The 26,209-nt window shown below is 39.6% G+C and overlaps 1 protein-coding gene across 2 annotated transcripts in view; it reads left to right on the top strand.

Moving 5' to 3' along the window:
• LOC122811581 (uncharacterized WD repeat-containing protein alr2800-like) overlaps positions 1–26,209 on the top strand; it is a 1,490,464-nt gene that overhangs the window by 528,070 nt on the left and 936,185 nt on the right. For both annotated transcript variants that reach the window (XM_044083513.1, XM_044083512.1), the window contains exon 2: positions 21,889–22,121. In XM_044083513.1, coding sequence (XP_043939448.1) covers positions 21,912–22,121 — 210 coding nt within the window. In that variant the 5' untranslated portion in view covers positions 21,889–21,911. The remainder of the gene's footprint in view (positions 1–21,888; positions 22,122–26,209) is intronic.

The raw sequence follows: 26,209 nt of genomic DNA, 5'->3' as shown, positions 1-26,209 counted from the left end.
GCTATCTTCAGAATATTTTTGCCAGCAGTGTCAATCATTTTTTGATGTAGAACATGCTATGGAGGAAAAAAAAAAGTTTGCCAGACAAAAAGTGAGCTCTCAAACAGATGGGGACTGTGCTTCTTATTTTTCTGATAAGAAAGCTCATAGAGAGTCTATTCTGTGAAACCTTTTCCAACGATGCAAAGGAAAATGCTTGAGAGACAAAAGCACAGGAGTTGACTCGAAAAAACAGCAGTATGTTTGAAATAAACCAGAGACTGGAGATGGAAGATGGAGATCAACAGGAAGAAAACCAGCAACTCAGAAATTAATAAATGTGGGGTCTGTATCACGTTGTCTAACTTTTTAAAAGTTTGAACGTCATATGGTTTCACCATGTGATCGATCTTTTAAAAGTTCGAATGTTTCAACGGAGATCTCGGTACAGTGTGGAATGGGAAGATTTCCATTTCTGCCCTGTAGTTCAATCTCAGAGTTGGTATATTTAAAGAGTGGGGGGTGTGGTGGGTGCAGGGGGGCTAGCCAACTTGCAAGTTGCTTAAACCATTCAGCTAGGGAGTGGGATAAAAGGAAAGTGGAATTTAAAAATAGGGTAGAAGTAAAAGAAAGAGATATGGTTAAAAAGCAATAAGGAATATTTAGAGGGACTGACAGAGGTTAAATTATTGCAGAATAGGGAGAAACTCCCAGAACAAGAAGAGGCGCAACTGCAGTATGCTAAACAGAAAATAAGGGACTACCTGGATAATATGCATGAGTTTAGAAAAATTGCAGTTAAACAGCTGTATTTTATAATAATGCCAGAGCACAAACATTTTTTATCACAATGGCTCAGGCAACAGAAAGTAGAAAGGGTTATTGCTAAGCTTAGGGAGCCTATAACAAGGAAAATAACCAAATCCTATAAAGGTATTAGAAACATTTTGGAAATGTTATGAAAATCTGTATAAAGCAGAGAAATTGTGGAAATCAAGAAAAAGTACAAGTAGAAATGTTTATGGAAGAATTAAATATGCCCAGGCTACAGGTATATGAGGCTAAATTATTAACAATTAGGAAAGATGGAGATGAGATAAAAAAGGTGATGTATAATGAATCTACAGAAAAGTCTCCAGGAATAGACTGTATTCCTGTTGTAAGTTTGGAAGAAAGTGATAACGATCTGGAAGGTTTTGTTTAACAGTATTTCAAATGAAAGAGAATCACTGACATCCTGGAAGAAAGTTAAGGTGGCTGTACTACCTAAAGATGGTAAAAACCCATCAGCACCAGCTTCATATAGGCCCATTTCAATTCTAAACAACGGTTATAAAATGTTTCCTTATAATAGCTAAAAGAATAGCAAAGGTGATGTCTGAACTGATATAGATCAGTGTTTTGTGGAGGGGAGGCAAATATTTGATACCATTAATAGAACTATGATGATCCAGAGGTAAACAGAATGTAAGAAAATACCACTGTTGTCAGTGGGTCTTGATGTAGAGAAAGCAATCGACAAAGTAAGCTGGAATTTTGTGAGTAGGGCAATGGAAGCATTTGTATTCCCTGACGCAATAATGAGGTTAATTAGGATGTATGAGGGATAGGAGGTGAAAATTGAAGTGGGGAGGTCTACGTTCTATTTAAGCAGAGGAACTATGCAGGGGTGTCCTCTTTGGCCTTTATTTGCATTATATTTAGAACTATTGGCAAAGAAAGTAATGGACTCGGCAACTCCTAGATACAATTGGTATGGTAATCAAGAATAGTTTGCTTTGTTTGCAGATGATGATATTTTGTACCTGGTAAAGTCAGACAAGGCCATTTCAGTGGTGTGGAACATTCTGAGATGGTTTCATGTCTGTTTGAGATAGAAAATTAATGAAGATAAAACAAAGGCAATAGCTATAAACTTTGTACCCACACACAAACTGGTTCAGCAATACCTATATTTATGTGGACTTGGTAAAATGAAGTACTTAGGAGTATGGGTTAAAAGTGATTCTGTTAGGATAGCTAAGGATATGTGGGAAAAGATCAAACAATTGATATGAAAACTGGGAAACTGGAAACTGTGTTTTTGTGGGTATGGATAGCAAGATACAAGCAGTGAAAATATTTGTCCGTTTAGTTTTATACACAGGTTAGGCATATTTTTATCAATCAGAAAGAAAAGTTGTGGATAGCAATTAAAGAGTTGAAGGTTTTTATCTAGGAGGTGAAGAGGGCAAGAGTCAAGTGGGATAAGTTAATCCTTCCAATAGAACTAGGTGGTTTGGGATTACCTCATTTGAATGGGTATTTCAGGGCTATACAGGTAAGGCTTCTGTACATAGCACAAGCAGAAAGCTATAATTCAAAGTGGAAAGGAATGATGATGAAATTGGGGGAAGTGCAACAAATAAGGAGAGACTGGGATTCTGGATGCATATTCTTAGAGAGCAACAGTAACCATACAGAGTATTATATTCATAAAGTAGCAGAAAGTATTTTAAGAACTGAGCCAGCCTGGGAACGGAGAAAGGAGATTCTGCTGATAGGGATGACTGTAATTAGGGGTACAGAGAATAGGCAAGAGGGGGCTGGAATTTACTGGAGAAAGCTGGCAAAAGAACCAAGGAATTGGGAATAAATAATTACAGAGGAAGGGTAGTAGAATAGGAAGAGGCTAAGAATACATTTGGACTGCAGATTTGAGTTTGCCTTCCCTGTCAAGGACTGATATCAGAGTACTGGCAAAGTGAAGGAATAGGGAATACTTAGTGAAAGACCAGTACTGGTAGAGTTTTCAGAAGAATCTAGAACAGAAGCTGCTGTTAAAAATTGATAATTAAGGCATTATCAGATGAGATTAGAAAGGTTTGGGAAGAGAGAGTGGATAAGCAATTTACAGAAACAGTGGGAGGATGTATGTTTGTCTCCCAAATATGCAACAAAGTTTGGAAGATTTAGGATTTTTGGTTGGAAGTTTTTGCATAGATATTTTTATATCCTAAGCAGTCTCCAAAGATTTTTTCCTCGGGTAGATTGCAAGTGGAGGTATGATGAGGAAGAAACATGCAATTGGGAACATAAAAGGTGTTTATCACTTCATATTAGAGATGGTAAGATCTTGGAATCCATTAAGAAACAACTGAATTTATGGATTAGGCACAAAGTGTTTGATCCAGAAATTTTGGAGTCAGCATTACTAGATAGCCACACAGCCTTAGCACTAGTACACAATTTCTGAACTCCATTCATAAAATCCTAAATTATTTTCTTTTATGACATAACTGAAACTACTGTTTCTTTGTCATTGAAAGTCGTATTTCCAGCATTATTAATGTTGTTATAGAAGAAAAGAAAAAGGGAAAGTATAGCCAAAAAATTATATGGCACTCCTTAAATGCACAATGGTTCTATTACCTATGCACCTAAAAAGCACAGCTTATCTAAAGGTTGTAACTGGAAATCCAAATGTGTTCAGAACATTTTACTAGAAAATTTCATTTTTAAATAACCCTGTATTGGTACTCTGTTTTAATAGATCTATGTATCTATTGTGAAGTGTTACCCTGCCATGTTGCATTATATTCATTTTCTATTAGGTGAGAGTATTTAACTTCTTCTCAGTGTGGTGGAGTGCCAACTCCTGTCTAGACTATGTTTATTTTGTTGTTGAATCAGAAGTAAAAAAAAAAAAATATTTCATCAAGCAAGTCATCATTTCTATTACTGCATATAAGGTGAGGCCTAAACTCCATTTACGGACCATGGCAATGTATTACTTTGTAAATCAGGACTGAGATGTGATGAAAATAATTCAGGGTAGACTGGCAATCTTTGAAAAGTTTTGTATTTACGTATCCTATCATAATTCACTAACAGTTTTATTACAGATTTTTCATATGGTAGCTGACACATGACCTCACAGACCGCTACCAGATACAGCTTTCAGGGACTTTGATACCACAGTCTAGCATTGTACACCGTTTCTGTTGGTAGGGTATATGACCACTAATCAGGAAGCCCATTCAGAATATATGTGCACAATTTTTCCATTATACTAGAAGTTAGAAATCATAAGTATTTTACCAGGCAAGCCAATATTTATGTTACTGTATGTAGGGTGAGACATAAAATTCATGCAATGAGAATGGCAATGTACTGCCATGTAAGTCAGAACTGAGATGCAGTGAAATTCTTTAAAATGGAATTTCAGTCTTGTGTATGTTTTGTACCCAAATATTATGCTATAGTTACCTAACACTTCTATTGAGAACTAAAATATTGCATCATACACAGAAACAAATCCAACGTTTCAGAGAATCTTTGGTGTCACATTTGGGATTGTATATGGTTTCCGTTAGTAGTATATAACCTGTGCTCAGGAACATGATGAAACTAATGACCAGACTGTATGTGCAGTAAGGTGACTTTAAATCAGAAGTTGAAAAAAATTCTGTTACTGCATGTATAGGTATAATGGAAGGCCTAAAGTCCATGTTGCTGCATAGAAGATGAGACATAAACTTTTTGTTTTGAAAAAAAAAAGTGTGTTACTGTAAAAAAACAAGTGTATTACTATAGAAATCAAGAGAGGTGCTCTGAAATTTTTGATGGTGGATGGCATTCTTGAATGTGTTGTGTCCTGCTGTCCTTTTCCAATTCCCTAACACTTTTATTATGAACTGTAGCAGGGGGACTTGCATATATCCTCTTGTGCAAATACCAAATGCAGCATTTCAAAGGGCTTTTAGTGTCATAGTCTGATATTGCAGTTTTCTCTTTGGGAAATATGACCTCTATGCAGGAAGCAGAATGAAACTAATGCTCACAATATATGTTTTAAGTTGTCACTACATTAGAGGCAATAATCAAATTTATTTCAGCAGAAAATAAGGTTTTTACTTCAGTTGTAAGATCTAATGGTCAAAATACCATAGTTTCAAGCAGCTAAAGAGTTAGGGTCAAAGTGATTGTTTAGCTGCACTAATAGCTTTAGGGACAGTATAATAGTGTTAGATACATTTTGTACCTAAACACTGTTGTCACTGTGTTTCATAATGAAATACTGACGGGAGACTGACATATGTGGCCTTTTATACAAACGTATCAAGTTCTGGGGTGTGTAGGTCTGTATTGTCATACTCTAACTTGCATTATAATTAAGCCCACCATCAAAAAGGGTTTTATATATTGCGACCTGTTTTGTATCTAAACAAAGGTTAAAGACCCAGAAGGTTCATAATAGTGGGACCGGCCTTTAGGATGTTCCAATTCTTTGTAACAGTACTCTTAATTTCCTCAGATTGGGGGCTAAACTGGCCACTAATGCTGTTTCAAAGTTTGCTGCTGGTAAGGACTGTCTGCCAGGTGATAATCCTACCCCCGATAGAGGTCTATACTTAACCCCCTACTCAGACTGAGCATAAGTCTGATAAGTCTGATAGTTGTTCACCGGGAGGGGGGTAACCTCTAGCAGCAAACATGTTAACTACTTTGTCCAGTTCTGGAACAGGACCTTCAGGATGTGATGTCATCCTGGCAACACAAATGCATTGCCCCTTACCCTCTTTTTCAAAGGAAAAGTTTACTTAACAGCTTTCTCAAAAATAATGCTGTGTGTAACATACTTAATGACGCTGACACTTACTAATCTGTATCAAAGAACGAGATTAATATTGCCTACCAAAGAGTTGATTCTTGTCTAGAAGAATTTTTGCTCAATCAAAGAATCACTTTAGAGACGTATAATGTCTTGAAGGTGGAGAAGCCAATTGTTCCAACTATGTTTAGAATTCCCAAAATTCACAAACATACTTAAGCCTCTCTTAAAGACCAATAGTAACTGCCTAAGGATCCAAGACTTACCCTTGACAGTTTGCATTGATTGATGATTGATACCCATTTATAATGCTGCCCCACATCTAATTATAGATTCCTTGGACGTTTTAGGGAGATTGAAAAGCGATCTATGGAGCGAAGATTTAATTTTTCTTACTATAGATGTGGTAGTCTTGTTTACTGTCATTCCCAAGGATAAAGGTTTGGAATCATTTTACAACAGTATATTTTAGTATACCTCCTTCTTGAAAGACAAAATTAATTTGACAGTAGAATCTATGTCGATGGTGTTGGATGACAATTGTATTTATTTTGAAGGATAATTGTTTAAGCAAACAAGGGGCCTGCTGTGGGCACTTCTTGCACCCCGATTTATGGCAGCGTGGTATTACTGGACTGGAAGAAAAAATGTGTTTTTGACCTCTATGTTCTTTCAGAATGTAAGTTTTTGTACATGGTCCAGTATAGCCCCAATCTGAGGAAACTGAGTATTGTTAAAAAGAATTGGAACATCCTAAAGGATCTTGTACACCTTCTGGGTCCTGAACTTTGTTTATATACAAAATGGGTCATAATATAAAAAACCTTTTTGAAGGTGAGCTTAATTATGTGAGTCAGACTAGAACTAAAGGTGGGATTGGTAGATGCGGGATGTGTAGTCAGTGCTCCTACATTCTTGAGGATAAAGCTTTAACTTTGCTTGATCTTCTGTGGTTTTCAGTAAAGGAAAATTTTTTTGTCCAAAGCTGTGATTTATTTAGCTAAATGCTCAGGGTGTCCTGCATTTTATTTATGTAAAACTGAGTGGAACCTCCGTAAAAGAATATATGAGCACAGTTATGCTATTAGTAAGAAAAATGAGAATAACGCTTTATTTAAACACTCCATGTCTTGCTAGTTTTACAATAAATTTTGGTTTGCCATCCTGGAACAAATTAAACCTAATCCCCAGGAGTGGGGTGTGTGACATGAATGTATACCTAGAAAATAAAGAATTGAGGTGATAAAGTAGGTTGCAAGCTACAAGTTTTCCTGGTATCAATGATTATATCTCTATTCAGCCTGTATTATTGATTATGTTTTTTTTATCTGTTTTTTATCTTTTTGTATTTTTTATGATGGTTATTTTTTAGCGTTAATACGGTGTGTGTATGCTGTTAAATAATTGTATTTTAATGCATCAATTAAGGACCATGACGAGTCTATATAAGAGTTTGACTGGTGGTTTGTGGTATTCTGATGAAGTTCTGCTTGTGTAAGGACAAAAGTGCTCAATACAATTTTTTTTTAACTTTAATTTGGTTAGATCATTTGGAGCGTGGCTCCCAGCGTTACTGTTTTTAATGGTTATGAATATAATTTACTTATGTTTTATGACTTTATTCTAGTCACTATTTATATGTAAGGAATAAGCCATATTTGTTTCACTGACCTTGCACATTACATGTACAAGCAGGTGTCTTTCATTTTAAAAACATTCTGTCATGTTATACTACCTGCATATTGTGTCTCTGCCACTTTGAACCTTTTTCAGCAAGCAAAAACCTAGTAGGCAAGCAAGGCCTAATCCTTTCACTTACAATAAGAGTCTGAAAGGCCTTCAAAATAAAGAGCAACTCATTTTATGTTTTTCAGTTTTAACATGATTTTGTGGCACTTAAGCACAACTGACTTTAAAATCTCTACTTCTGCCTCCTCTCTTGCGGTATAGAGGGATGTAGCCCTGATTATGGCCCAGGTGGCCTGGGCATGATAATCCACTCAGGCAACTGATAGGCAGGGAGGGATGGGCGTGCCTGTCATGAGCAGGAGGGGGCTAGTTGATGACTCTCCCTAAGGGGAGCTGTGGTAGAGAAGTGGCCCTCGGATGTAGTTGATGAGTAGAAAATAGTGGGTTTGGCATATAAAAGAACCCTCTCAGATGGAAGCACAGACAGCTGAACCCCCTAGGATGTCCTATGGATCCACAACCAGACCCCACAATACTGGAGTGGTCTGGGTAGTGTAGGAAGTTTGCTGGGAGACATACTGTGGCTGTAGGTCACTGAGGGCCAGGAAGGTAGGATAAGGGCCAAGGGGACCAAAACATTCTTTTAAAAAATTGCCACTTCTGCTACTATAAGTGCAGTCATTCCTCTTAAAAGTTCACTCAGACAATTCTCTCCTTGTTACTTTGTGAAAGTCAGGTGACCTCAACTGTGTGCACTCTTCCTTTTCCTTTGAACAATTTAAGCAATAGATTGGGAAATTATACTTCTTATTATTCATCTAATATGTTTTGATTTCCATTATTCTCCAGCACGAAAGTCAGCAAAGTGCATTTCTTCCATAACTACACCTTTAGGTTATCCATATAAACGAAAGTATTTCTTGAGTCCTGTCTTTTTTTCCTTTTATTTAATATTTCCCTTGCCTTTAAATATTCACTGTTTGCACATATCCCTCCTATTTTATTAATATAGCTTGTTATTAATCTTGCACAATATATCTCTGTCTAATTCTTGATAACAATGCTACAAGTTAGTTTCATCCTTCTTTGCAGTGTGAACCCTGTCATAGTTAATATCTCACTAGTAGAAAAAAGTACAGTTTTGTACCTACCATAAATGTAGATGTTCGAGGATCTCCATTGCTGCAGTCCTGACAAATGGGTACTCCGCTGCCCACCATCGGCCCGAATATCAAAGGGCTAGAACCGGCGTCGGTCATGGGCGCCTGAGACTGACGCAAGTACTTGTCAGTACAAATGCGCATGACCGACGCCATAACCTCAGTCTTTCTTGCCTCAGACGTCAGAATGCAAAAAAAAAAAAAACACCACCCAAAAACCCCAATCTAAAAAGAAAAAGGGGGAAGGAGGGAGGGAAAATAGGACTGCAGCAATGGAGATCCTCGAACATCTACATTTATGGTAGGTACAAAACTGTACTATGTTCGTCGTCTCCCATTGCTGCAGTCCTGACAAATGGGTAGAATCCCAGAGCAACGGAAAAAGGGAGGCTGGCCAACTAAATAGCAGGAGGAGCTGCAGACATGCCCTGCAAGACTGCAGTGGCAAACCCAGCCCTAGACCTAGAATAGAGAGGCAAATGATAATGCTTCGTAAAGGTATGTACAGAACTCCAAGTAGCTGCCTCCAGAATGTCTTTAGTAGCTACCCCTCGCAAAAAAGCAGTAGAGGTGGCCGTAGCCCTAGTAGAATGAGGCCTGATCCCAACTGGAACCTCCTTTCCATGATGAGAGTAACAAAAAGCAATACAATGGCCGATCCACTTGGAAATAGTTTGCTTCGAGACAGCTTTCCCACTTGAAGCCACAGCAAACGAAACAAATAACTGTTGAGATCTCCTGAACTCATTGGTTCTGAACAAATAATGCCGTAACTGCCTATGCACATCCAAAGAATGCAAAACTCTTTCCCCTTCATTTTTGGGGTTAGCATAAAAAGTAGGCAAATGTATAGATTGGTTCAATGCCACATTAGAAACTACCTTAGGCAGAAAAGTAGGATTAGTACGCAAGGAAACTCTGTCCTGGTGAAAAATCAGAAAAGGTTCCACTGCCATGAGAGCCTGTAATTCAGATACCCTTCTAGCAGAAGTAACAGCCAATAAAAAAGCAGTCTTCCAGGACAACAACTTCAATTCAGCCGTAGCTGCAGGTTCAAAAGGAGTTTTTCCAAAACAAAATTAAGATCCCAGGCAGGAGTAGGAGCCCTCCGTGGGGGTCTTATATTCTTTGCCCCTCTAAGAAACTGTTTTAAGCAAGGGATGTGAAAATAAAGGAGGATCACCATCATAGTGAGCAGAAATAGCTGCAGCATGCACTTTTATAGAAGAGAAGGACAAACCCTTGTCCAGTAACATAGTCAAATATTGCAAAGTACAACTCAAATTAGGCAAAGTGACATCAAGGCCTTTAGCTGAACTCCAAAGAAAAAATCTCTTCCATTTATCAGCATAAACTTTTCGAGTACTAGGACGCCTGGCTTCCAAAAGGACATCTAAAACTTGTTGAGGGAGCTGAAGGCCCTCATCCTCTAAAACTGAATGCGCCAGGCTGTCAGGTGTAGGGATTGCACCCTGACATTGAGAAAATGATTGTCTGCTTGAGACAATAAGTGAGGAATCCGTGGTAATGGCCAAGGTGTCCCGTGAATTAGGCTCCTCAACAGAGGGTACCAATGTTGACGAGGCCAATCCGGCGCTATAAGGATCATGCAAGGTTTGTCCTCCTGACTTTCAACAGGACCTTTGGAAGAAGAGGCAGAGGAGGAAAGGCATACACGTGAAGGTTGCTCCAACTGAAGGATAGTGCATCTATTTTCCAGGCTTTGGATGAAACAGCCTTGTGCAAAACAGAGGTAGTTGGGAATTCAGAGGAGAAGCGAACAGATCTATGTCTGGAGTTCCCCAAGCCATGGTCAACTGAAGAAATACCTGAGGGTCCAACTTCCATTCGTGAGGATCCACCATCTGTCTGCTCAGAACATCTGCTAACGAATTTTGTGCTCCTGGCAAAAACTGTGCTCGAAGAGTGATGTGCAGATCCAAAGCAGTTTCCCATAACAGCATTGCTTGTCTGCAAAGAGGGTAAGAATGAGTTCCCCCCTGCTTGTTGATGTACCACATGACAGTTGTGTTGTCTGTTCGAATCAACACCAGTCCCGGTTGAAGTAGATCCTTGAATGCTTTCAATGCAAATTGAACTGCCAGCATCTCCTTCATGTTGATATGCAAGTGAAGCAGCTCCGGGGGCCAAAGGTCTTGAATCCATTTTCCTTTGAAATGAGCTCCCCAGGCCGACTCCGAGGCGTCTGTCGTTAATATCTGACTTGCCTCCGGTTGGGTCACAGAGAGTCCCTTGTTTAGGTGACATTCCTGAGCCCACCACACAAATTCTTTCTGAATGCAAGGTAGAATCCGAATGACAGTATCCAAATCATGGCTGTGTTGAGTCCAAACGCTTTTGAGATACCATTGTAGCTTCCTCATATGCAGTTTGGCATTGGGAAGTACTAGAATGCAAGATGCCATGAACCCCAAGGCTTGAAGGACTGTCCTTGCAGTCAGCCTGGACATTACAGATAGCTATTCGAAGTACAGGTGAAGATTTCTTTGTTTGTCCGGGGTAAGAGATGCCATCTGAGTAGCTGTATTCAGTCTCACACCCAGAAAACACATCTCCTGTGAGGGTACTAGACTGGACTTTATTTCGTTCACAGAATACCCTAGGCATCTGAAAACTGTCATCACATACTGCAGATGTCGAAGAAGTTCGTGCTCGCCCTGAGCCAGTATCAAACAATCGTCCAGATAAGGATAAATTTGAATTCCCCATAGCTGGAGAAAAGCTATTACTGGAGCCAGGACTTTTGTGAACACCCTGGGCGCAGTAGATAAGCCAAAGGGCAATGCAGAGAACTGATCATGCAAATTCCCAGTCCGAAACCTCAGGAATTTCCTGCAACTGGGCCTGATAGGAATGTGAAGATAGGCCTCCTTGAGATCCAAAGTCACCATCCAGTGATCTCTGCCTAGCATAGGCAACAGCTGCTGCAGTGTTAACATCTTGAATTTCGGAATTTCCAGAAAGGTGTTTAGAATGGATAAATCCAGAATGGGCCTCCCAAGTATTTCCCTTCTTTGGCACTAAGAAAAGACGGGAATAAAACCCCGTGCCTCTTTCCACAGAAGGAACTGCCTGTATTGCCCCCAACCGGAGCAGAGAAAAAATCTGTGCCTGCGCTTCCAGTCTTTGCTGATGACACATCCGGCATACCTTTGAAAGGAGGGAATGTGTGAAAATAAAACTTGTAGCCTCGAGTTATAATGTCCAATACCCATTTGTCTTGGGTAACCAAATGCCAATTCCTTTTGAAAAGCCCCAGTTTTCCTCCTAGAGGAGCTGCCAGCAAAGCAGAGTCCGGCAGCTGAAGACACAGGTCATTGGGACTGCTTCCGAAAGGACTGACCCCTGCTCACCCCAGCAGAAGGGGTAAAAGAACTCAAAGGTCTAGAAGTAACAGGGCCCTGAGAGGAAGCCCTACCTCTACCACGCCTCGACCTGCCCCTAGAATGAAAATCCAAGAGGGAAAAGACCATCCCTTAGCAGGCCAATTCCTACTGAACTTAGGGGCTGAACCTGTAAGAAGTCTTTACCGTCTGCATAGACTTAGCTTTTTCCTCCATTTTTTTCAAAACTGATTCCACTGGAGGGCCAAAAAGAACATCAGATTGCAAAGGAGCATCCATAATGCGAGCCTTAGCATGCTCTGACAAGGACTGATCTCTAAGCCAGGCATGTCTGCGAACAACAGAACTAGTAGCAGCCACCCTGGAAGAAGCTTGTAAAGCATCAAAACCACACTGCAAAGAATGCTTACCAACCTGGTCAGAAGCATGCACTAAATCCTGAAGCTCCTTACAGTCAACACCTTCAGCTAAAGCATCAACTTTACATTTCAATTGACTTAGCAAATAATTCTGATACCTGAGCATATGAAATTGACAATTTAAAGTTCTCATAGCCAAAGTAGAAGAGGTATACAGTTTTTTACCCCACCTATCCAGGGCCCTAGCATCCTTGTCCAGAGGAACTGGATTCTTAACCACAGAAGCCTTAACACCTTTGGGGCCTTGAGAAATAGTTTCTGGATCAGCCCTAGGACTCTTATACAAGTACTTGTGAGCTTCCGGAACCCTGTAGTATCTATCTGGTTTAACTGGGGCAGGAGGCAGAGAATCTGGGTTAAGGGCAGCCTCAGAAAATACATCCTGAACAACATCCAGTACAGGGGGAATAGCCAAAGGCCTGTGCTGAGGTAAAAACAAGAATTCTCTTATCCTTTTACGAGAATCAGAATAATCCTGGCCATCCCACTGGAAATGTTCCCTCATGGAATGCAAAGTTTCAGAGAAAGAAAAATCTTCTGGAGGGGACGCAGAGGGAGTAGCGTCCTCAGCCTCTGAATCAGAATAGGGAGGGAAATCCTGAAGCTCTTCCACAGAGGAATCTGACTCATTGGAAGACTGAACCAGACCCTCCAACTCTGTGTCTATCCTGGGCCTCTTCACAGGGGGGGGCATGGAACCCCTAACTAAAGTAATCAAATCTTCAGCCATCTTTAACATGTGCTTCCTAGGGGCTGGACCCTGGGGATGAGCACCAGCAGGGAAAGACCTAGATTTAGAATGGCCTTTGCCTTGAGAAGGAGGAGGTCTAACTACCCTATGAGGGGAGGAAGCCACAGACAACAAAGAAGCACCCTCAGCCTGGCCTAACACAGGAGAAGCCACTTCCTGCAGTAACAAAGGCTCCCCTTGACACACAGGTAAACTGTCAGAAGGAGCCACTGAAGCAGTCAGTGGTTCCACAGAACCGACGTCCGGAGTGGACGCCTCATCCTGTTTGGAACGGAAAGACTTTTCTTTGCGCTTCTTAGAAGAACCAGTCGTCGGAGAATCCGACGGCATGTTATAATTACAATGTTTACCAAACACTAGCCTAGCACAGTCCAACCGACGTTTAATAGTACGCTTGTTAAAAGTAGCACAAAAGCGACACCCAACAACGTCGTGCTCAGGCCCTAAACAAGGAATACAGAGTGAATGGTAATCCCTATGAGGAATCTGTTTCCCACAAGAAATACAGTTATTAACTTTTTCTGACATCCGTCAATACTGAGGCAAGAAAAAGACAAAAAATGTCCCTATTAGGGTACTTAGCCAACTTGGTATCCGGTCTGAAACTCGAAAACCAACAATTCCAGAACGCCGAACGGCACTTGCAAAAACTGCTTCTGCTTAGGACCATGCGGCAAGAAAGACTGAGGTTATGGCGTCGGTCATGCGCATTTGTACTGACAAGTACTTGCGTCAGTCTCAGGCACCCATGACCGACGCCGGTTCTAGCCCTTTGATATTCGGGCCGATGGTGGGCAGCGGAGTACCCATTTGTCAGGACTGCAGCAATGGGAGACTACGAACATCTACATGATACACACTTTTTAAATGTCACAGTATATACATGCTTCACACAGTGGGTATATAAAAATGAAGTAATAAATTCAAAAAGTTATAAAATCAAATGGGCATATACAGCAGTCATAACAGTTTAAACAGCTGAGAGCAGAGTGTAGAAGTCTCCTTTATCAGGCATATGTTTTGGTTTGTATTTATAAATCATGCTGAAAAAAAAACAGTTCTGTATTTGCACGATTCACTATGAGGTGTGACTTTCACTTAAACAAATAAATATACTAAACTGAATTAGTCACATTAATCTTCATGGTAACATCAGTGGCCCAACATAAATAGTTCAATATGCTCCTCAGCCCTTAGCTGCTATGCATCACTCATCCAAGAACCTGCATCTAACACTAAAATAGAGAACTAAATAGAACATAAAATGGACCCAATATTCTGCACCATTAATCTGCACGACTACCTCAATTATCTGAATTTAAAGTAAAGCATAAATTGTTCTTTGCAGGACCCCAGTTGTGAATATCACTCTGTTATTATGTTCCAGTATATATCCTACAAAAAAGGGAATGTTTTTAATTTTAGTAGCTTTTGATAATAACTAAGCTGTCACATTATTCTCTGTATAACGTTTAACAATTTAATAAGGACCCCCACCTCCAGTTCTAATAATTTATAATTAATGGCTTAAAGTTACTTACCAAAATAGTAATCCTGTTTAAAACCTGACCTTAAAATTGCATTATCAGTCTGTTAAATATCTCACATCATGTCAGACCAGAAAGCATGCCACATAATATACATCTTCTCCAGTTCAGCTGTTGCTACTACCCTCACTCCTACACTTCCAGTATGCTAAGTGCACCATGACTTAGCAATCCATATAATCAGTTTCCATTGTCTTTTGAGATGATTGTTGAGGCAAGTGTTTTAACTTGGGTATTGTAACTTCGGTATATATAAATGTCTGAATATTATTGGTAAACAAATTTTCAACACATCTGAAAAAATCATCCTATATTTTAACTTATGTCTTTTATACTCTTTAATATCCAGCCTTGGGTACCGACCCTCAATTTGGATGCATTAACAACCAAGGGAGATGTATACCCTCATCAAACACTGCAAGACTTTTTCTCTTTTGTTTGATGTTATATATTCCTATTAAAGTGGGTATTTAATGCTTACTAATACAAATCATCTTATTGTACTGTGTTTTGGGATGACAGCAGTATATATATTTAAGATAGGTCCCTAATATGGGTGCTGTTTTCCTGATAATCTGTGGCTGTGTCTAGACAAAAGGGGTTGAGTGATGTGGTATGCCCTGCCTATAGAGAATGACAGAATGATCACTCGGTTGTACAGGGTTCCCCCATGACAATTTCCTCATAACATACCGATTCAAGAATTTTGGGTCAGGGGACTCACTCCTCTTGTTTTGTGGATGGGGAGAGGGTGTGGCAAGTGCATTACAGGACTATCTGTGCAACTGTTTTTAGTGTCCGTCTGTTAGAGCTGAATATCTGTCACTGTTTGTGACCTTTGGAGCTTGTAGTGAAATCTTTTGTCTAGAGAGGCCTAGCTGTTTCTTTGTGGGAGAGAGAATCACTTTGGTTTGACCTAGCTAGAGACATTCCTGCAACACTGTGTTATTTTGATTGGGTAATTTGGCTGATTTCTGTTTCTCTGCCTTTAATAGCCAGTGTTTTAAACCAGTTTGTACTTGGTTGCTCAAGCTGTTCAAAGCTGCAGTGAGATATACTTTTTGCTATTGCTCTGCTGTGATATTGGAAAAAGATAAGTGCTTATTTTCAACTGTTTTCTACACTTCTGTTTTACTGCATTTCTCTTTAATCTGTGCAACTGTTTTTTTAGATCCCATCCACCCAGCTGCTGTTGTGGTCTTAAAGCTTGGTTGCTTTCAGTTGCTTGCCACTAGTATAAAGTTGATACTGGATACTTCCCCCAGTCACATTATATCAGCTCATGCTACTGTTTATAGTGAGAACTTTGTAAAGGCCCACCCCTTTAGCTTCTCAACCTTGAATTATCTTATTTTCTGTCTCCTCACTTTCTACTAAGAAAAAAAATGTACCTCTTCCTACTTCATTTTGCAGCTTGTGCTTAGGAGTTCAAATGCATTTAGTTTGCTGTATTTATTACTGCTTGTTGGTCACTCCACCTATCTGGATCTCTTCAAATCTATCAAGATTCAACCCTTTACCCTGATCCTGGGTGACTTTAACTATCCTATCATAGACTGGAAGAAATACTCATGCTTGAACACAAATGCCTAGAGATTCCTTGATTTCGTCAATGCAAATGCGTTGGACCAGTTGGTTGACACCCCCACAGGAGGTGAAAATATTGTGGACTTAGTATTAACCAATATGAGTAACCACTGCAGCATCCCTATGTTGTCATCATCCCTGGTAAGATCCGACCACATAGCAGTCACTTTCGAAGTCACCATCTCCCCTGACCCCCCCCCCAGCTAGGGTCAAACAAAAAAACTTCTCCAAAGCTGATTACAGCCTCCTGAGGGAAGGTATAAACAGATTCACAGCCCCCCCCCCCACCAGGAGCTGGCACATATGTCCAAACCTACACCAAAGTCCTATATGAGCATTTATATAGCTGCATGGAATCAGGACTACCAGACAGGATGAAATCATCTTCCTCAAGGAAGAGTAAACGTGTCTGGTGGACATCAACAAGAAATAAACTATAACTAAAAGGAAAAAAAATTGCTGTCCAGGACCAAGAAGGAGCAGGTGGCTAATTGGAAGCAATCTCTTCTTAGCCTGAACAAGCAAATAAGAGCCCTAGTGAAATCCTCCAAAGCAAACTTAGAGTCCAAACAGGCAACATCTACTAAAGGCAATCATAAAGTCTTCTTCACGTATGTCAACAGTCTCAAGGGAAGCACCTCAATCTGCTCAGAACTGGTGGTCAAGGACACCACGTACACAAACGTGGTAGATATAGCCAACCTGCTTGCAGACAGGTTCAGTGAAAGCTTCACGCCTCTGTCGCCCTCCCTGCATCACTAAAACAGGACTTCCCCAGTACCTGCCCCCTTCCCTTATCTCTGGGGAGCAAGTCATCACTGCCCTCTCAAAGGCAAAAAATACAGCCTCCATGGGACAGATAACATCCCAGGCTGCATTCTCTATGAATTCAGGCAGGAACATGCAGCAACATTAGGCACCCTATTCAGCCAAAGCCTGAGTACTGTCTTCGTCCCAGCTGAGTGGAGGATCGCTACTGTCATCCCTTTGCATAAAGGGGGAGCATCCATCAATTCAGGAAATTATAGACCCACCAGGCTAACTAGCCTGATCTGCAAGGCCATGGAGTGGATTATCATGGACCTCATTAACAAGGACATTGGCAACCTCCAGACCCTTGATCCCACTCAGTTTGGTTTTGTTAAGGGGAGGTCATGCCTGTTAAATTTGGTTGACTTCTTTGAGACAGTTACCAAGGCCATAGACGAGGGGAAGACTGTGGACACCGCCTACCTTGATCTGGCCAAAGCCTTCGATACTATTCCCACTCAGGTATAATAGAGAAACTCTCTCAACTAGGCATCAATTCATATGTTACCAGATGGGTAGCAAACTGGCTCATTGATAAAACCCACCTAGTTAAAATAGGGAAAGCCACCTCAAGTAGTAGACCCGTAACAAGCGGTGTTCCCCAGGGATTGGTCTTGGGGCCTCTGCTGTTTGGGATATACTTCTCAGAGCTGCAGGCCAAATCTAGAGGGCTATAGCTGACCAAGTTTGCAGATGACTGCAAGCTGGGTGCTGTCATCAATTCCCCTAGTGATGTGGACATCCTTCTAAAGGGTCTCACCCAAACAAATGACTGGTGCCGGAAACATGGCCTCAAACTGAATGTCAAAAAATGCATAATCATCCCTTTTGGGGAGAGTGATGTCACCACAAATTATCACACTGCATGCTTAGGACCTTATTATCAATCACTCGCAAGGGACTTGGCCACCCAGGATGACGGCAAACTGACGTTTGACCATCATATTACCTCCATTGTATGGAAAGCTTTCTACATGGCCCACCTCATTAGTAAGTGTATCTCATCCAGGTACAAGATGGTTGTAACATCCCTGTATTCTTTCCTTATAAGACCCATTATTAAGTACAATGCCCCTTTCGGCATGTACCTCACAAAGCACATGCAGCAGCTGGAGAGACCACAGAGGTTCCTCACCCAGAGAATCCAAGGCCTCAAACATCTACCCTACACACATAGGCTAAAAGCCACGTCCCTCTACTCAGTCTCATACAGACTCCTCAGAGGTGACCTCTGTCTGGCATACAAAGCAATCCCAGATCCCACCCTGATTGGTCTACTACATATCTGCAAGTCAGGCTCCACTTGAGTAACCCGCACTTGTGACCTTAACCTGGTCTGTGACATCAATAGGACTTGTTGGTGGGACAGATTTGTGTCCCAGAGACTCCCCATTTTGTGGAATAGACTCCCTCTCCACGTAAAGCAGAGTACCTCATTAAGCCTTTTTTAGCGCAACCTGGATAATTGGATGGGGAACAGAAAATACACCTCTGGGATTCCACCTGTGCCCCTGCTGGACAGTGGCATATGGTGCTGACTTGTTGGAACATGGGCTAAATTCTTGGCTAGGCTTGTAAGGGCCTCAGGGCCAATAACATAGTAACTTCCTATGATCCTACATATGGCTATGTAGGAGCAATTACTGATGCTGACAGTGGTGTTTTCATTAGAATTATCCTTTTCCCTAGCTCGCCTCTGGAATGTCTGCCACCACTTCATCCTGTATGACCTGTCTCTATATTATTTCCAACTTGCTCACACTCCCTCACTGTCTGCTCTCTTTCATCATATTACTATAACTCTACTAAGATTACATGAAAAACTTTTTTTTGCCACCTTGGCAGTATGTGCAGTGTGTTAAAAACAAAAACTGTCTATAAATATGCACCACTGCTTTTTTATATTTCATTTTTTGTTTTAACTGACATATATCTTGTGTGTGTTTTTCATTTTTATTCTAAATTTTCAATGTTAACTGTAGATTTGTACACCATGTCCAGTATTACAAAAATTGATTTCATTGTCATCATTTTATATTGTTCTCATGGAGCTTTTCTCCCTGGGACTCTGTTGAAAATGGGCTCTTCTTGGCCCAATGGACTGTCCCGGTAAATAAACTGTAAATAAAATAAATCAATTAAAAAAATTGGGATGGGGACAAACGCACATTAGCTACAGATATCATATGTCACTGTGAGTGATGGTCTCTGTGTGTGAGTAGGATGCTTGCATGGCCCACTGATGTCCTACTCTGTGTTTAATTTGGGTTGGCACAGTGAGCCTTTCCTAGTACACAGCGAGTTCAGGTGCCATCATTTCCAGATACTTGTACAATATCCAGTAATATATTTGAAGTGGGGGTGCAGCTGAATATAGACATCTTCAAAGTTCAGGTGTTTGACAGCATACAAACAAAACACAATGCTTTTCCTTGTTGTTGATTTGCAGACCTCCTCAGGGGTGATACATAGAGACATAAGCCTCACTGGCCGTGCCTGTGCAGCAAACCTGATTGCACTGTATGCTAGTTGCTGGAGATCCTTGTCATCACTGTGTAGGTGGAAGATGGGGTAGAGTATGGTTGTGCTACCATGCTTCTGTGCAAGGTAGTAAGGTCAGTGTATGTCCCATTGTAGGCCCATATTTTATTTAGGTTTCCAGTCTTTTTCATCTGATGTTTTTGCTCAGATATTTTCTGCGGAGCAACATGTTAGCTATTCAGACATTTTATCATTGTTTATAATGTGTAGGCAGTTGATTTGCACTTGTATTCACAAGGTCTAATGGCTCTATCGGCAGCTCTTAGACCAAGTGTCTTTCCTTAGTAGCTTAAGTAAGATGCAGGCAAACTTCATCTGTTTTATTATGGTCTTATTGGAGTCTTCCAGGTACACAGTGGTATATCATGCATTGCAGCACTTATTTTGAAAAGTTTTGTGAATTAGACAGGGGTTTGTTACTTGTTCTTTTCCTGTTATCAGTCCTATGCATTGCAGATAAAAAAAAAACTGGGGATTCTAATAAAAGAAAAAAACTGTGTTAAATACATTTAAATAGCGCATTTTTCAAAACTTAAAAAAAACTGTGTAGCAAAACAAACTGCAACAATGAAGCCTATAATTAACACAGTAGACTAAAAGAACTGCTATGATCTAGCTGATATTCTTATATTAATTAAGTTAATCTAAACTGTAGTAAACTGCAGTTTAATTATAAAGGTGTAAATGTAGAGAGACAAAGCTACTCATTTAGCAAATCTAGTCAAACAAAGCAAGCTAGGTGAAAAATAGTAGCCCAAGTAAGCACATATAACAGAATGATTTTAAATTTGGGTCAGAACTGGACACTGTGTTTAATAAGTTCATACATAATAAACAGTACTAAATCATTTATTTTTAAAACAAGGTATTAAATATACACTTTCCAATTTGGCATAAAGAAAAATAGTGTATGGGCATTCTAAATCCATAACACCAAAAGGAATGAATGAGAAGAGCTAAAGGCTTGTATAGAGAAGCAGAAACCCTTAACTTCATATAAAGAGCTTCTTCACATTCACATTTTCTTGCCAAATCTTTAACACAGCAAGTTTATAGCCAGAAAAAGGTTTGAGTTGCAGTTCAGATTATGATGGGAAATACTTGAAACCTGAGTGGCATCCACTGACATCCTTCTCCATCAGTAGAAAATAAAAGAATGACTGGGAACTATGTATTAATTTATTTATTTGCTGACACCTCTTAGGTTATCGTTTTCTTTTTTCGGCTCTTCTCGGTTAGGGGTCGCCACAGCGGATCACCTGTCTGCTCATGATTGGCAGTGGAGTTTTTACGGTGTCGAATTGCCAGCCTGGCATCCAACCTTCCACAGAAGGCACACACTTGCCTAGGGCCAATTTAGAGTGTCCAATCCATCTACAGCATGTCTTTGGGATGTGGAAGGAAACCGGAGCACCTGGAGGAAACACATGTGACCACAAGGAGGACATGCAGACTGTGCACAGAAGGCACCTCAGCTGAGGATCGAACCAGAGAACCTCTTGCTGTGAGGTGGCAATGCTAACCGCTGCACCACCGCGGCCACCCTAATGTTACAAAAATAAAAGTATTCTAAATTATACTTGCCTTGGTGGTTGCTGAAGCAAAGAAAGAAAAGCTCTTGGCTTGTATTCTATGACAAGGTAAACATAAGAGTTCAAAGAGTTAATAACAAAAGCTACTAGTCCTTGAAACAAAGGAAGGAGCTCAGCACTGGTACATTTCTCAAGAGTCCGTGTAACAACAAGTTGTGCTTAATTTTTTCTTCCAGTTTGACAGCCTTGTCTTGTGAAATTTTAAACTGAGCATCGTGACTGATTTAGACATTAACTTCATGACATTAGTTCCAGTTCAGAAATTCTTCCTTCTACTTTATCCAGTCCTTACGTTCTTCATTATTAGTTTAATTTTATAGGAGTTACCCCAAATCTTAGAAAATATATCATAAACAGGTTTCAGAAGGCATCTTTGGGTTCATGTTAGGTTAACATGTAATCAGCTTTATAACCTTCTTTGATTCTTTGTCATTTTTAGAAGTTACTCAGTCAGTATTATCAAGTGTTGGGTTGCAAAGACTGTGACTTTATAGTACTGATCCCCATTTTTTCTGTCTGCAGCATGTTTTAAAACAATGCTGAATGGAAAAAATGGCACAAAACAATACACTGATAACATTCTTGCATCTTTAATTGCTTGATATCTAAGATGTCAATCGAGGTTCATTAAACCTCTAAAGAATCCATAATAGCATTTAATTTCAATGTTTGAAGGTTCTGGAACAGAGCCATTAAGTCCGCACTTTGATTCCCTCTCAAGTACAAATAAGCTAATGCTGTAAAGTCAGGGTTTGCTACTACAGAGATGAATAGTGTGCTGCATTAAAATGAGAAAGACCCAGACATTAGTCTGACTTCCCAAATTTCTGTTGATGTATAAACTTTTTTTTATAGGAGTCTCAGGAGTCTATGTCACCATGGCTCGTAGAAGGCTGGATGAAGCTATAAGAGTATCTCGGGTATTAAGTAACTCGGCAGTGAATGAAGAAAATGCTGGTCAAGATTTTACACAGCTTTGTATCCAGCAGCATGTCTCTCTGTCTAAAGATATTCACAGTGTGTATAGTGTGAGTTTTTCCCCAGATGCTCCTGATCTTGCTGTTGGATTTGGAAATGGAGCAGTACAGGTACTGAATGTGACATTTTATTTCATTTTTTTTTTTTTTTTTTAACTTTGTCCCACATGCTTTAGATGAGTGGCAGGGCACATGTACAGTATGAAAGGACTAAGTAGGCAATCTCACAGTAAACTGGATTATTTCATAATGCATTAAAAAGAACACATTTAGCAGTGTTGACTATGGCATCACAACTGTACATGTTTCTCACCCAGATGCTACATTCAGCCAATTACATGAGTGCAGTACATTGTTTTATTTATTTATTTATTTCAGCATTACAGCACTTAATGATATGTGGCATAGTTTAGGCTGTTCTTGAAATTGTGGGGTGAGTAAGAAGTGCTGTATAGCTAGTGCAGGCATGTGGATTAAGCCTTTGTGACGCAAAGGCACATAGAGGGTGTTTATTTGCCAGACCTTATAGTGGCAGCAACAGTAAATACTTTAAGCTACCTTAGAAAGTGGATTAATTAATTGTTTTGTGGTCCTAATTATATCACCACAATTTCTTCCCTAAGATTATAGTGTCTTATCTTTATATGGCTGCCTTAGCTTTAGAATAACTTATTGGTCACTTCAGTATCTCTGATCAGAAAGTCAGCAACAATCCACTTCGTCTGGCTTCCAGAACCCTGTACCTAGATCCCAATGAGAACCGATTACTGTTATTTATGCATCACCACTGTTGGTAACCAACTGATACTTCAATAAACATTGGAAGTATACATGTTGAACAAGGCATTCCTACTAGTGATTGATGGCTATTTGATCAGATTCTTACTGCTTGATTACAGCTGGTTGAATTTGCCTGTACTTGTAGGCAGTATCTTTGATTTGTAGGCACTGTAGGATCTCTGTACGAGGCCTGTATGCAGTGTTTTGGGAACTTTCTCCTCATCTCACTATTGTTCAACCAGGGATTTAGTATAAGAAAATAAGGGGTTGGGAGGCACAGGGTTGCTTGCTTCTCTACAGAATTTTTCAGTGCGTGTAAGTGGTTGTTAGGGAGATGTATTCTTGATCAGCTGTGAATGAGCAATTAGTTTATAAATGTATTTTTATTTAATTTACTTTTGTTAGCTGGGAAGGCCCACTAGGCATACTACTCTTTTTCAGTTGGGGCCAAGTGAGAAAAGCTCCACACATATAACATGACAATTAATACAACATGCATACCAATAGCTTACAATAACTATCAACCTCTCAACATACCCCCTTCTGGTTCAAATCCAAGCTTTTCCTGACTGTTTATAACTGAGACTGTGTCTCAGCCATTCATAGGGATGTTTCATTCTTTTTGCTTGTGTGAAAACCATATAATGTGCATCTGTATTTGTTTCTCATTCATTATGTGTGTATGTCCCTCTAAATCTGTGTGTGTGTGTATATAATATATATATCTATATCTATATATATATATATATATATATATATATATATATATATATATATATATATATAAATAACGTCAATCACTTCTTCAATACTAAAGAAAACCAAAAATAAAAGCAGCACACCGAGGTAAAACTGATGTTTAGCACTTTCATTCTTTAATGATGTTAGAACTTCTTCAAAACTATTAAAAGCAACAATATCCTGTAAACATGAATAAGGTGCACACATGAAACAGATTAAAAAAAGTCATACCTAGTAATAAAATGCATTAGAATTAGGATAACCAATCATAAATAGACTATGCAGATATTAGCAAATCAAAATCTGTATCAGGTACGGCTGATTATACAGTAACCAAGCATAGTGAAGATAGAGGAGGGGAGGGGATGGTCTAGGCAAACTATTGCAGAGCACAGTTTCTAAGTTCAAATTCTCGTTAAGACCGGGAGCAGTCTCAGCATTCAACAATAACTGCCAGTTAATCCTTTAAACTGTAATAGAGTGCCACAATCACCAAAAAATTGATCTACTTGTTCAAGAACCTGGAATTTAAAACCCGTGAAGTCCATGCATATGGTACAGTGCCTTCCCAAGGCATTTGTGCCGTATTCGGCTCTGACTGATGCTAGATGTTCTTTAACTCTGTCAGACAGTTTCCTGATAGTTATACCGACATAAAAATAATGATATGTATTACAGATAGCAGCATAAACAACGTACCTGCTGTGGCAGGCAGTTTCTTTTAAAAACCCCCTTAGCATTACAATGTTCAAACATATAGTGTGATCCAACAAAAATGTAAGGGCAGGTTACGCATCTTAAATGCTCAACAGGAGCTTCCTGGATCTTTTACTTAAATGTTGTCCGCGGTTATGTTTTCAAGTCCTTCCAAGTTTCTACCTATTATTAAAAGTGGATTTATTGCAAGAACCAATCATAATATAGATTCCATACATGCCTCCCAAGAACCCAATGTACATTTGGATCAGAACCAAGGCCCCCTTTCTCCCATCCAATCCACTGGTTCTCAGCACACGCATTTTCCAATCTCCTTACAGGACCACACTTCTGGTTTCACCTACTCATTTGCAGAGATCAGGCTTCTATTAGAAATATTATTGAACGTAACTGGGACATTATTGCACATAACCAAGACTTTGTGAATACTTTACTTTAGGAAAGTCTCAGATTTTTACATATAAAAAAACAAAGTCTGTCAGATGTTCCTTTGAACACTCTGACACACCCTTCCTGCTCGCACCTTCTAATGAGTCAGACAGCCTCAGGCACATTTCCCTGTGGTAATTGTATGGTCTGTAATTTTATTTACACAGGGAGGGAATTTTTATTTTCACACTGTGGTAAGAAGATTGTTTTTAGCAAGCACTTTGACTGCAGTACTTCCTTTGTAGTATATGCCTCCATTTTTGACAGCTGCTCATGTTTCTGTATTGGTAAAACTGGTAGAAAGTTATCCAGCCGCATTAAAGAACATAATGTGGCTGTTTGTAAGGGGGATGATAAAAATGCATTACGAAGACACATTTGTCATGGTTTTGTTTAATTAAAATTTATGGTCTTGGAGCACATTCAATTTTTTTTTTGAGATACAGACACCTTTTTGGAAAATAGGGAATTGAAATGGCACTTGGACTTAAATGCAGAATTGTTCCCAGGACTGAATGGAAACATTAATATTAAATGTGCCCTGAAGTGGATCAGATAACATTCGTACAGTCTGTTACTCTGCTCTCCATACTAGGGTTTCTATTGGCTGTTTAATTTTTATTGCCAGCTTTTCTAAATAACACTTTTGTTATTGTAATTTTTATTTATTTATTTATTTTTTATTTTACATTTGTTGACCGGGCTAGTCTAACTGGATACATGTCCATTTTCAGTAGAGGCCCAGGGAGATAAGCTCCAACACACACAATTACAATATAAAATGTTGCTACAGTACAAGAATATCACAGCTGATATTAGCAAAAATACAATACTTTTAACAATCTTAGCACGAGCACTAAAAACATTTTGTGCATAAAAGATGTTTCTATATACATATATACGTTAACTTAAATTACAAGATCGTTGTCCCTTTGGTTCTTTAAGGAGGTCTGGAGTTAGTACAGAAGAGTAAAAGGTGAGGAGAAGCTATTAGTATAAAGATGATGAGCTAGTCAGGGTTAGGACAGGCGCATAACCAATGCGTTCTAAGATATAGTTTCAGTTTATGTTTGAAAAGTGTTATTGAAGACAGTGATAAAAGTTCAGTGGGAAGTAGGTTCCAGTCTTTTCCAACAGTGTTAAAGAACAGAGAGTCTCCTGCCAAGTTGTTGGATTTGCGTGCACAAACAAGTAGTTTATTTGAGGAATGTAAGTTTTTACGATTGTTGTAAGGGGTAATGAGGCTAGTGAGTATTGGAGTATTGGTAGGCTGATAAAGGGTCTTATGGGCAATAGCAAGCTGGTGAAATTGAAGCTGATTTTGTAACTCTAGCCATCCTAGCTGCTTTAGATTAAGACAATGATGGGTTCTAAATGGAGTGCCAGTGGCAAATCTAGCAATATTATTGTAGGAGATTGCCAGTTTTTTGAGGTTATTTTTTGACAGATTAGTATATATAGGTGAAGCATAGAGGAGTGTGGAGATTAAGTGACTGCGGGCTATAGTGGTTCTAGCTAATGGTGCAAAGTAG

The sequence above is a fragment of the Protopterus annectens genome, chromosome 9.part0, assembly GCF_019279795.1.
Source record: "Protopterus annectens isolate FY-2018-M chromosome 9.part0, PAN1.0, whole genome shotgun sequence".
NCBI lineage: Eukaryota > Metazoa > Chordata > Ceratodontiformes > Protopteridae > Protopterus > Protopterus annectens.
The sequence above is the reverse complement of the archived record's forward strand: the minus strand, read 5'-3'. Positions and strand labels throughout refer to the sequence as shown.